Here is a 13,508-nt window from a genome sequence, read left to right as displayed (position 1 = left end):
ACTACGCCTGAAAAACCTCAACTGATATGGAAAGAAGTATCATCCTTCAGAGTGTCCTGTTTTCTCATCACCATGCTTCTGTGGCACACTGCAGCACCTCAACTAAGCAGGGACCTAACCTGGAGCAAAACACGTTCAGATTTCCTTCTTTCCCTTCCACCAAAAGAAGCAAATAAATAAAAATCAGCTGCACCAGCTAAACATAAACAAACTTAGACACACGAATGAATGGACACACAGAGGAAAGGTAGCACTTGGCTCAGCTGCAGCTTCAGTTGTGTATAGCAACCTACAGTAAAAACATTTTAAGTCTTCATCATTAGGATTTTTTGCTAGTGCTTTTAGAAGGACTTCAATTGTAGGAAGAGGCAATATCATTTAGAAAAATAATTTTATTTTTGCATACTCAATGTTAAAATAATCTGGAATGCAAGTTGAGCTTGACCAAAAGCAGAAACCAGCAGTTCCACTGGTGACATACGGACACCACTGCAGTTCTTTGAAAGTTTTGACAAACTTGAGTCATTTTGGATATAAAGGCAAGACTCCTGACACACTAAAAACTGTAAAGTTACACATCTACCTCTCTTTAGGCACAAAACTGAAGTTTCCCTGAGAAGATGTAATTACAAACTAGTGTATAAACTTTATATCACATTATGAGGGGAGTTTAAGAGTACAAAAGCAAGATTTGACTACCAAATTTAAACACAAGTCCTTAATACTCTACGCTGAAGATGAAATTTTCAGAAGGATTAAGAATTACACATTACAGAACTACAGCAATCAGATTTAAGTTCAATGATGACAGCTGGCTTTGGTACATTCCCTTTTGTATAGTCTTCAGATCAATTCTAATGTTAGTTTCCTGAGATCTTTCTGTACTCAGTATGAAGTCTGTGCAGTCCAGCTGCTTTTTTCCCTTTTTTTCCTCCCCGTTTCACCTTTCCCTTCCAGCTAGCGTTATGTTCATGGGAAAAAAATGAGGAGTAACCATGAACAATATGCATTTTCCAAGCCTTAAAACAAATAGTTTAGCAAAACTACTGCAATTAACTACACCCTTCAGATAATAAATATTGAAAATAGTTAGCCTTCCAAAAATTGCTGTCTTCAATTTCGTCCCCAAATTTTCAGGCCCCAGTGTGCAAGACAAGAAATCCCCATATCCACTTGATACATGTGTTCTCTCCCCCTTGCCCATGGACAAGGCGGGGTGGGTGTCTTCACCACCACACCAACGTGATGAGAAATGTTATACCCATAATCAGCATGGAGCATGCAGTATTCCAGTTCTTTCACAGATACAAAGCTTTGTGTCGCAAATGCTCTTCCAAACATTTCACTGCAAAAGGGTCAACATCAGTGTCAAACTTATTAGCAAAGAAGTGGTGGTTTCGTAGGATCCAGTTCAGGTCTCCTGCCCCAAAAACACAGACAGAGCGAACATGAACTCCACTGCATGGTGGGTAGGGTGCACCTTTCAATACGTCACCTTCAAAGTACTGCCACTTGACAAACCTGGCCACTGCATTCATGTCAGAAACGTCATACTTGCCACTAGAAGAAACTGCACCCGGGACTTCAGGGATTCTCTGAATTGTTGCCCACAGGTACTCATCTGGGCTGTATGTATCTTTCGCCCACTCAATGAACTTAAGTATTTTGCTGCTTTCTAATACATATTCTACAAATCTTCTACTAACTACGAAATAGGCACTTCCGGAAAAAATTGGAGTACTGAGAGGTGGCGGTTCTTTGTCTACGCCTGTGTTCTTTATTCTACCATCAATAATCTCATGGTGTTTTTTCCACCTAACTTCTTTATAAATGGGCATTTTTTCTGTTTCCAAGCTGTTTTCACCTTTGAGGGCTTTTAATTTCTCTACTATTTCCTGGTTGGTCTTTATAGGAAAGTCCATGCCACAGAGGTTTATTAGGTATTTCCAGTTTGAACTTCTTCTGTAGAGATCTTTCATGCAGTTAATGTCTGCCTGCACCCTGCTCCATGAAGCATATACAACACTCTCTAACTGGCTGGAAATAAAGACATTATCAAAACATGAGACTATTCCCTTCACAGCAGCAAAAAAGGATTCTGGAGACTTTTTGTCAACATGAATGCAGTAAAAATTCTGAGGGGCATAGATTGATCTTAGAAGTCGATCAAGCATCTCAATTTTGTGATAAACTACTATTGAGTAAGCAATTGGAAATTCTGCTTCTTCAGTGCTGAGAGGTTCCATAATGTATTTCCTAGTCTTGGTGAAGGAGGCACAGTCTGCTGTCATGTTAATATAATCATTTGTTGTTAGTCTGTGGCGTTTCTTAAATGACGTTAGCAACATCGCAAGCTTTACTTTTTGAATTTCTTCTATATCCCCTTCTATAATCTTGGTGCAGTTAACATTGCCAATAGGATCTTCTTTTGTCAGCTCTAGATGCCTCCGATTTAAGAAGTGTTGTTTCTGGTTAACTTTTAAAACCGAAATGATTACTAAAATAAGAGTTAGACCCAAGAAAAGCCTGAAGCGCGAGTTGTGGCAAAACCGTAATTTCCTCTTCAGCATTTCAAATACCAAGTAGCTTTGCAGGGCTAAAAAAAATGCCCTCCGCTCTGCTCATATCAGCTTCAACAACTTCAGAAAAAACAGTTTGTGTTCCTCAGGAATTTGGTGAATTTGTCAGAGAGATGGAAGGAAAAATCCTAAAATAAAATGAAATATGACTGTCATTCAAAGACCAAAAAGGTTTCTTTAAAAAAACCAAACCATTTATAATAACATTGTTATTTTGTGACAATAAAAAATTGAATAGTTCAGTCAAAAATATTCTGCTGAAAATAAGAAATTAATGAATAAAATTGTTTTTCTAGAAAAAGATTGGGAGAGGCAGATAGTTTCCATGAGACACTATTTCTGTAGTACTAAGACTACAAACCAAACTTAGTAAGAAAACAGAGCTGATTAAGCGGGATCTGACAAAAGAAAAGCCAGTAAGTCACATACATTACTGAGAAGCAAGTATTTGATGTTAATTCGCACTTCAGAGTTTGACAAGAATGTTTTATACTCGCTTCAGCAGTGACACAGATTTCATTATAATTATAACTTACCACTCACTTCCTGGATGCTAGCCATGCTTTATCGTCTCACCAGGAAAGCAGTCCCTGAAGCCTTTTGAGATTGAGATACGGTCTCTTCAACGTCCTGCAGATGAGCTCAGAGATATCATCAAGAAAGACCTGATGAGAAAGGGAGAAAGAAATTAGTATAGCATAGCTCTTCAACTTTCAGAGTTCTGAGAACAGCTGTGACTGAATTGCTGAAGTACCTTTTTAAGGTAAAAGGCAATACTTATGGCCTATCTCTAAAGCTGATTTGTGTTAAGTCATTGCAAATGGACGAATCTAAGAGCACAGCAGTGTTGTGTTACCATCGGTTAAACACACGTTTTTATGATACAGAAATTGCTTTTAAGTGGAAATATGCTGCCAGGTTGATTGCAACAAGATTTATAATATGCCAATTTTATTTTCATCTTTATTTCACAGGCACTACATCATTTTAATTTATTAGCCTGTTTCCCCTTAAGCAGTTTCTTTCTGTTTCAGTATTCTATGAAGGGATCACTGCCTGGTTATGCAGCTGCTACAGCTATAGTTGCTGAGAAAACTGCAGTCTAGAACTGGATTACAGAGCTGGGTGTCTTTTTTTGTAGGTACTACCTTATGCAGGAAACTAATCAATAAAAGAATAACAGAATAACTCAACTTACACTGCCACTCAAATGCCATTTGTACTCACAAATTCATTGCCTAGTAATTCAGTGCAGATTTGAATTTCAAACCAACCTCTAACTGCAAAAGCCAATAGAGTTTATAGAGAGTGCCTTCCAAAATTTTAATCTGTAAGTTAAAAGGTTAATGAAATATTGAATTATTTGAGACATGTACAGCTCCTTTCATTGTTACTACTTTTAAGAAAAATTTAATGCCTCTGGATAACTTTCTGAACAGCTTTGAGAATAATTGCTACTCCCAAAAGCTGGTAAGAAAATTTAAGAAAAAGAAGTGTGCACTGTGTCCACTTCTGGGTTTTGCTGCAGACTGTTCAGTGTAGGGTTTTTCTTCTTTTTTTGTCTCTTTTCTTTAAGCTACCTCAATATCATTTTAGCTTTTCATTCTCAAACTGTTGCTTTTAACGTGCTACTTGCAAATCTCAGAACAGTAATGCTGGTAGTAATGTGCCCACAGCATTGCAAACTGACTGCAGGAATTGATCCACCTGTAGTAGGTGGAGGGTAAGGTCTGGCTCACTGCACGAATGTCTAGCAGAGCTATAGGGATCAGCAGTATTTTAAGGAAGTACAATAACCAAATATTTTGTCATTCAAGCCACCAACAGGCAGAGGCCACAAACTATTTGTGACTAACGCATTTAATAAACACCTTATTTACTATAAAGTGTACTTTGTTTTCAGAGTTACGCCTGTAACTATTTTATCCTGTGTTTCTAATTTATCTTACGGGGTGGGCATTTGTTCCAAGTCTGGTTTAGGCGTATAGTGAAGGCAAACTGGAAGAACTAAAATTTTAACCCTTAAGGGATGGGCCACCTTATAATACCCGGAAAGCGAGCGTGCAATCGTTGTACGTCTCCAATACTAGCCAGGTGAACTAGTGTGCAATTGCAGCTGAAAGAACAGAGGTACCTTCTAAGTATCATGTCTCACACTTTGAATTTGAATTAAAAAATTTAAAAGGGAAACTCTTCAACTATCACTTTTAGCTCACAATGTGACATCAAACATATTTAAAAGGGAAACTCTTCAACTATCACTTTCAGCTCACAATGTGACATCAAACATGACATGATTTAGAGCAAGTTTTAACATGCTTTATAATTGCACACTTGCTTACTGACATCCTCTAGTTTTGACTAGTGGATCTGATCCAATAAAAATATATCCATCACATATGAAATTAACAAAGGAAGGATAGTTGCTATGTGGTAATCTCCATAATCTCTACTGAGTATATACTTCCATAGGATATAACTTGTGATACCGGTTACCCTTAAATTACTGTCTTCTGGCTATCAACTCAGAACTTAAGACTACACATACATTTGTGAAGCTTTAGCTGACAGAACATGGGATCATTCTTTCTTTAGGATGAGTGTTAGCACTACTATTTTATCCTATTCTCAGTTTTTATAGGAGGACTGGCGTTGTGGAGTAACACACAGTTCAAGAGGATGGCCACCCCCTCCCTGTTCTTTACAATGCAGGCACACTTAATCAAAAGCTATCACTGAGGTCTTTACCCTCTATGATTTCAGAAGAATAAAGCTTACTAAGAAGTATTTCCTGCTCCTGTTTTAGAATAAAACTTAGATGAAAGCGAGTATTTCCTGCTCCTGTTTTAGAATAAAACAGATAAAAGCAGGATAAAGAATCTCTTTCAGAAAGGCCTTGTATACTCAGCCCCATGGTGTGGATATAAGGGTCCTTACTAATAGCACCGCCATTTCATGCTGCACCTCCAGCCCTGCCTGTCTGTATAAAACCTCCATGTGAACTTTGGTCTCCCACCAAGCTGTGGTATAATCACGTAAAAGGTCTTATTTGTTTGGGTTTTTTTCTCTGAAGACTTACGTTTCTTTTGGGATTTTCTGTTTGTTTTTAAGGATGGGTGAAGCCAAACTTATCTAAAATCACATGCTAAGCTGGGTGCAGAAAAGCATTGCTCCCTCTTGTCCATGGCTGCAGCCTTTCTTTGATGAAGTTTATTCCTCTTAAGCTACTTTGGCATCCGTACCTACGCAGTCTATTGCTGACTTGCTTCAGTCAGTACCATGGGTCAGATTAGTAATTTAGCCTGTTGGGTTAACAACATTTTATATAGCTGGTTTATATCCTATGAAAGAGGATGTTCATGAGGGTGCAGGGAGGGCAAAGTGCCACTACACCAGTCCTAACGAAGGCCAAGTGCCTCACCCCATCAACAGGGAAACCAGCCTTTGGCCACCAACACAGCAGACCTCTTCAGTGCAGCTTCATGGAACAACTGGTCCGATACCATGACATGCTGCTGGTGGAAGGAGCAGCCCTTCTCCCATCTCTGCTGGCCGCACGCCAGACTGGGAGGAGTATGGCAGCAGATTCAGTGAGCTGGCCTCTCTGGCGATCTGTCTGCGTTCAGCCCTCATGGCTGCCGCCAGGGCCTCAAAGGCACGAATCATTGAATGGTTTGGGTTGGAAGGGACCTTAAAGATCATCTTGTTCCAACCCCCCTGCCCTGGGCAGGGACACCTCCCACCAGACCAGGTTGCTCAAAGACCCATCTGGCCTGGTCTTGAACACTTCCAGGGATGGGGCCTCCACAGCTTCCCCGGGCAACCTGTTCCAGCGTCTCACCGCCCTCACAGTAAAGAATGTCTTCCTAATATCTAATCTAAATCCCCCCTCTTTCAGTTTAAAACCATTACCCCTTACCCTATCGCTCCAGTCCCTGATGAAGAGTCCCTCCCTCCTGTAGGCCCCTGCAGGTGCTGGAAGGCCGTTATAAGATCTCCCTGGAGAGTTCTCTTCCCCAGGCTGAACAACCCCAGCTCTCTCAGCCTGTCCTCACAGGAGAGGTGCTCCATCCCTCTGAACATCTTTGTAGCCCTCCACTGGACCCACTCCAACAGGTCCATGTCTTTCTTGTGCTGAGTACTCCGAAGCTAGACATAGTACTGCAGGTGGGGTCTCAAGAGAGGGGAGTAGAGGGGCAGAATCGCCTTCCCTGATCTGCTGGTCACATTTCATAGAATCATAGAATCATAGAATGGTTAGGGTTGGAAGGGACCTCAAAGATCATCTAGTTCCAACCCCCCTGCCATGGGCAGGGACACCTCCCACTAGAGCAGGTTGCTCAAGGCCCCATCCAGCCTGGCCTTGAACACTTCCAGGGATGGGGCCTCCACAGCTTCTCTGAGCACCGTGTTCCTGTGCCTCACCACCCTCACAGTAAAAAATTTCTTCCTGATATCTAATCTGAATCTTTTTTCTTGGCTTTTTGGGCTGTGAGCGTACATTTACCCTTTTATAAGATTATACCTTGATGGCTTCAGCCAGTCCCCTGTTGGCTCCCCCGTGATCCTCACAGTGCTGTCAGCCCCTGCCTCAGTGATGCCATGGCAGGGCTGGTCTCCAGCCCCCACAGCTTGCCCAAAGGCCTTAACCGCTCACCACGCCACAGCAAACCCAGGTTCCAGGCCTGCCGGCACCTGTTTGCACTGGTATGGCTGAAAGTGAGAGATGGGTCTTTCCCGAAATGAGGTGAAAAGCAGCGGCAGTCTCTACTCAGTATTACTCTAGGGCGGCACTTTGCTGGAGTCACAGCGTTGGGATTGGGATAGCAGGATTCTCGGTCCCCAGGAGCTGCAAAGCCTCCCTCCCGCCAGCTCGCATAAAACACACCACCCTCCTCTGTCCTGGCTGAAGGAATTTAGAGAGCAGAGCGAAACTGCAAACCAAGTAGGTTTTTTTTTTTTTTGTGTTTAAGCAATAACCATACGTTTTTACCCTAAGTACATTTTTCCTTGGAAAAAGCATCTAGGGCTTGCTGTGAAATGGTACAAAGACCCATCTCATGATAAGATGAGAATCGTTAGGGGCTGGTGGCACAGGAACCAAAGAAAATCATGTGTCTTGTAATTTTGGCACTTCTCACATCAGTGGAAAAACTGTTGAGGCAAGATGTTAAACGCCGATTTGCCATCCAAAAGGAAGCAATGTAGCGTGCAAAATACACCATGGGCCAGCATCAGCACCAGAAGTTCAGAAGGGGGTAGGTACAGGGTAAGAAAGTACTTTGGGGTACTTCAGCAGCCTGTATATCTTGTGAAAGACTGATAGAAAGGCCAGGAAGGAGTCTAGAGTTAGTTAGCATCCCAGAGGCTGTCATGTATATCTTGTGAAAGACTGATAGAAAGGCCAGGAAGGAGTCTAGAGTTAGCATCCCAGAGGCTGTCGGGAGGTCAAAACCAGTTACAACAAGAGCAGAGAAGATCCCATAGGCCTTGCAGGCTTAGCTGCAATGTTCTAGCATCACAACTCTCTCAGCTTTGTGGGCTGCTGAACCAAGGCACACCTGGCTCCTTCCCTTAATTTTTCTTCCTGTTCTGCTTCCCCTAACAAATACCAGACATTGATGTTTGCTCCCTTGTAGTTGCTTTGGTGATTTTTGGTATGCTGTGGAAAGGACCCAGCAACACGAGCATTACACCAGCCTCTATCATATGTCCACAGACCCATTAGCATTTAGTCAAGGCCTTGCAGCAGGGGTAGGTATTTGAAAACTCCCCGGCAGCTGCACTAATATCCTACATCCATTCATGACAACCTGTGAGTTGTTATTTAGAAAAATGTATTTCTCTAAATAACAAGTGGAAAATGAAGTGCTGAGTACATCCACCCCTGAAGTGGTAGTTGGGATGGGCCAGGAGACAAGTAATCGTTTTGATGGGTGGGGAGTGAAAGTCAGAACTGACTTATTTTTCCCTTCTCTCGCCTGGGAGGGAGGGAAGATGTAAGGAAGCTTCAACTACCCCTAAAAATATTAATTGAGCGGGTGTTGACCAGATCCTTGCTGTTCTCTTTCCCCATTCACAAATTCCACCCAAGATACAAAACTTTTCCTCAACACTTGAAGAAGACCCTCCACTGAGGATGGATTTCCTGCAAAATCCTTGAGTTTTACCAGGGTGTATCCACGATGCTTAAAAGCATCCATGTCCTGCAAGCAGTTATTACAATTAACCTGCTTCCATTCAGGTTCAGTTATGCAGAACATTCGTTCTGAGGAAGGAAGTGATTTTTAAAGCAGTAAGCAGCTTGCATAAACACAAACAGGCATGAGCACGAAGACAGACCACACAGACGCAGGGTTATCTGCAGGGATCTGCCAGACACAAAGCAGTCACATTTACTTGGCATTTCCATGAGATCGAACAGCATGATCTTGAAAGCAGATATGCCTGTAACTGAACAAAAGTACTCATGTTTGTTCCATTAGATGGCCTTCAGCCTTACTGAAAATAAGGATTGGTCATAAGCTGAGTATTTGAGATACCATTAGACTTTACAGGGCTAAAACCTTAACTCAGAAAGTCAGTCAGAGGCAGCGGCAGGGTTCCATGTGGGTGCAGTTGTCTCCTCATTGACAGCACTCTGCAAAAGGAGGGCATTTCCTCCAGAGCTGCTTAAAAAAAAAAAAAAAAAGAAAAAGAAAAAGAAGACAACCTTTCCTTTTTATAGGTAAAAATACATCTCCAGTCTCGTCAGCTTAGAAGGCAGCTTTAAACAAAGCTCCCCAAATGACCAGCACTTCTACGCATACCACTACATGGAGATTAAATAGTGATTGTAGCTAAAAGTAGATACTTGTTTTTCATGAGCGGAGGGGATAAGGGGCAGAGAAGTATCAAAATACATTCAAACCCCAGAGTTATGTGGAGATCTTATGTTCAAATGTCAGGAATCTGACAGACTAAAATCTTTCTCTTTTAAAAGCCAAGTAAAACCCCCATGAACATACACTTGATGTGTAAAATGGCACTGAAAAAATGTAAATTTTGATAGCCTTTCTTATCCTCTCTTGTACTACTGTATCAAGTAAATCTTCCTCAGAGCAGCTGAAAGCCTGATTCCCATTTGCCTGCCTTTACATTCATCCTTAAAGGTCCCACAGGCAGACATATAACAATAAGAAATTTCAACTGCAGCAAGTAAAGCCATTACAGCAAAGCCATTCAGTAACCAGTTCCTACCTCAAGAATCTGCAACTCCTAGTACTGAGGAAAAGTAACTAACTCACTTAGTAACCAACTCACTAAAAAAATTACTTTTTACTTCAAAGTAACTAGCACTGAAATTACACTCACAAATTCCAAAACAAAAACCCACAAAATCTTTAAAATTGTCCAATTTAACAGCCAGTAAAACTGCCTGGTGTTCATCAAGGTAACTTATACACATTGGCTGCTTCAAAGTAAAATGCATGTCTATTTTTTCACAGTATTCTAAAGTAGGAACTATAATTTTGCCAGGAATGGAGCAGTTGCTGCGCTCCTCGTGCCCATTTACAGAATTTTGCTAACTGCTAAATGTGACAATGCTGTATTTCAGAATGGGACACACTGGCAGACTGTTAGAGGAAAGGAAACCTATATTAAACCACAACTAAACCTCATGGGGGAAGAAAGAGGCAGTCAAATTTTTGAGTACTTGGACCCTTCTTCAAGCACATTTAAAATATTATTCTGAGGACACCTTCTTTAGCCCTATGTAAAAGAAAATAGTTTAAAGCCATACCTACAGTTACAGTTAATCAGTGAGCTAAAGAACAAATGGTAACAGCAGCAATCATCTCCTCTGGAAAGAACAAATGTCTCTTGTAGTTACAGGGCTAACAAGGATCAATATCATGCTTAGTTGTGTAGGCTTAACTCTATTGTGCAAGTCAATAAAGTAATACTTCCTACTTCTATTGTGCAAGTCAATAAAATTATACTTCCTACTTTTAATCTACAGTTTAAGAAGTATTATATGATATTTTTGGTTATTTTCACTATTCATGTCAGATGAGATGAGTGTAATCTGACCTGCAAGACAACTGCACACAAAAATACAGTTCAAAAATAAAACTTTTTGTTGTCTAAGGAGCAGATACTACCTGGAAAGTAGGTTGTGCTGGAAAATACACAAAAGACACACAAACACACCCCCCCACACACATCGTATTATATAGTACTGTATATATCATCAGCAATGGATAACTTTCAACGCCATCACAGAAACTTTACACTGGGTGAGAACTGCCACCTCTCATTCCCTTCCTTGCAGGATTTTTCAGTAGGAAAACAGCCTAATCCTTCCACCCCACAAAAAGATAAGTAAAAGAAGAAATCTAATTGAGAAATACAATTAATTTGAAATCTAACTGAGAACAATAGGTATGACAGGAGAATCCACACCTGGGAAGAGAGTAACACAGAGAGTAGCCGTTACCAAACACACAGTTTTTGTTACAATTTGCACCATTCTTGTCCGGTGGATGCAGCTTTCTGAGATAACCTGTCACAATTTTCTGAGATGCGACAAGCTTTGTGTTTGTTTTATTAAGTTCTGTACTAGCCTTATGATTATCCCGTGCACAATAATGCTTCGCAGTGCAAGTAGTGGTTTCCCTGGAGGTATGAAGGAAACCTAATAGCACAAGTTACTTCAGTTGTACTAGCTGGGCATGCTACGTTCTTGTGGAATTACCTTTTTTCACCTTTCCTAAAACAGAATTCTACGTTGGTAGCTAGGTATTTTCAAGTTTCAGGAGCTTACAAACCAAAGTAAGCGGAGAACTTTTGGATTTCATTGAAATCCAAGGGAAAACCAGGAGGAGATTATTAGAAAAACAAAATTAAATTTTTTTTTTTGTAAGACTAGCAGTGGGTTTTCTATTGTGGCAACAAATTTGGAAAGTAGTATTTGGCTTAGTAAATCACCCTATTCTCAGCGCAGCAGACCAGACTGTAAATCTTCAGCTTGTGTGTTCCCCAGTGCGTTTTGCTTAAGTTAGAAAAAAGAGAACAAACTTGGCAAAGGTATTGGGTTTTTGGGTAATTGTGTCTTTAAAACAACTTCTGGCTCTTCTGGCCTCAAGAAAGAAGTATAACCCCAGACAATTCAGATTCACAGAAAAGAGATGATGTTGATAACTGATGTTTGCTATACTACAGAATCACTGGGAGACATTTAAACCAGTATTTTCCTTTGTATACACCTACTTTCAAAAGCAATGTGCTATTGTAACTGAGATCCAACTTGAGCTACAAATATCGCATAATTTTTCACAACAATTTTCCAGTTGAAGTCGATAGACTGAAATGCTACATGTGTCCCCACTTCTTTTACTACCATTTCTGACTCTGCCATTCTTGCCAGCTCTGAGGTCATCCACCTCATATTCCATTAAACGAGGAATTTAAAATTGCAGCCTCCAAAACAGCAGTACTCTCCTGCTGCCACTCCTCCTTTTTCCCACAAAGAAATCTACTTTTCTAAGCAACCTTGAAAGGAGGCAAACTGCCAGAGCACAACTGAGCCTCCTGTCAGGCTTCTGAGTCCTCCCACCCAACTTGGGTCACAGAAAACTATTTACAACCTTCTAAACAGCTTTGCTGTTCTGGAAAAGAAGGAGGTTTCTTCAGGGTTTTCCCAGTTCTAGCAAGTTTAACAGGGAAGGGGGGGGGGAAGACGACACACCCCAGGATTGCAATACCTCAGGAGCATCAGATGTCCCTTGAACTCTGTGCTCACTAACAGATTTCATACCAACCCCGCACCCCCGCAGCCAACAGCCTGCTCTGGGCTCCCCTGCACGCACCGCTGCGGTGTCAGGCACAGCCAGGGAGGGAAGAAAGGCAGACAGAAAGGGGGGAAAGAAAGGAAGAAAGGCAGAGAGGAAAGGAGGAAAGGAGGAAAGAAAGGAGGAAAGGAGGAAGGAAAGGAGGAAAGGAGGAAGGAAAGGAGGAAAGGAGGAAGGAAAGGAGGAAAGGAGGAAGGAAAGGAGGAAAGAAAGGAGGAAAGGAGGAAAGAAAGGAGGAAAGGAGGAAAGAAAGAAAGAAAGAAAGAAAGGAGGAAAGAAAGAAAGAAAGAAAGGAGGAAAGAAAGAAAGAAAGAAAGGAGGAAAGAAAGAAAGAAAGAAAGGAGGAAAGAAAGAAAGAAAGAAAGGAGGAAAGAAAGAAAGAAAGAAAGGAGGAAAGAAAGAAAGAAAGAAAGGAGGAAAGAAAGAAAGAAAGAAAGAAAGGAGGAAAGAAAGAAAGAAAGAAAGAAAGGAGGAAAGAAAGAAAGAAAGAAAGAAAGGAGGAAAGAAAGAAAGAAAGAAAGGAGGAAAGAAAGAAAGAAAGAAAGGAGGAAAGAAAGAAAGAAAGAAAGAAAGGAGGAAAGAAAGAAAGAAAGGAAAGAAAGAAAGAAAGAAAGGAAAGAAAGAAAGAAAGGAAAAAAAGAAAACAAAGAAAGGAAAGAAAAGAAAAGAAAAAAAAAAAGAAAGAAATGAAAGAAAGAAGACATGAAGGCGGGAAGGAAGGAAGGATGGAAGGAAGGAAGGAAAGGAAAGAAGGAACAAAGGAAAGAAAAGAAAAGAAACAAGCTTATGAAAAAGAGACAATGTTGGGAGTCACAGGAGACAGTTATCTCATTGATGCTGAAATACAGTATATTGCAAGAGTTTCCTGAGGGCATCCTTGAGCTCCTAGTTCCTCATGCTGTAGATGAGGGGGTTCATGGCTGGAGGAACAACCGAGTACAGAAATGACACCACTATGTCCAGGAGTGAGGAGGAGATGGAGGGGGGCTTCAGGTAGGCAAACGTGGCAGTGCTGATAAACAGGGAGACCACGGCCAGGTGAGGGAGACACGTGGAAAAGGCTTTGTGCCGTCCCTGCTCCGAGGGGATCCTCAGC

The 13,508-nt window shown here is 41.2% G+C and overlaps 1 protein-coding gene across 1 annotated transcript in view; it reads right to left on the bottom strand.

The window, feature by feature from the left end:
* Window positions 1-374: 374 nt before the first annotated feature.
* GCNT1 (glucosaminyl (N-acetyl) transferase 1, core 2) overlaps window positions 375-13,508 on the bottom strand; it is a 15,275-nt gene continuing 2,141 nt past the window's right edge. The window contains exons 2-3 of the mRNA XM_014942637.1: window positions 3,116-3,244; window positions 375-2,707 (exon numbers count right to left, since the gene is read on the bottom strand). Coding sequence (XP_014798123.1) covers window positions 1,299-2,570 — 1,272 coding nt within the window. The 5' untranslated portion in view covers window positions 2,571-2,707; window positions 3,116-3,244 and the 3' untranslated portion in view covers window positions 375-1,298. The remainder of the gene's footprint in view (window positions 2,708-3,115; window positions 3,245-13,508) is intronic.

This window comes from Calidris pugnax, unplaced genomic scaffold (assembly GCF_001431845.1).
Source record: "Calidris pugnax isolate Ruff unplaced genomic scaffold, ASM143184v1 scaffold109, whole genome shotgun sequence".
In the NCBI taxonomy this organism is placed as follows: Eukaryota; Metazoa; Chordata; class Aves; order Charadriiformes; family Scolopacidae; genus Calidris; species Calidris pugnax.
The sequence above is the reverse complement of the archived record's forward strand: the minus strand, read 5'-3'. Positions and strand labels throughout refer to the sequence as shown.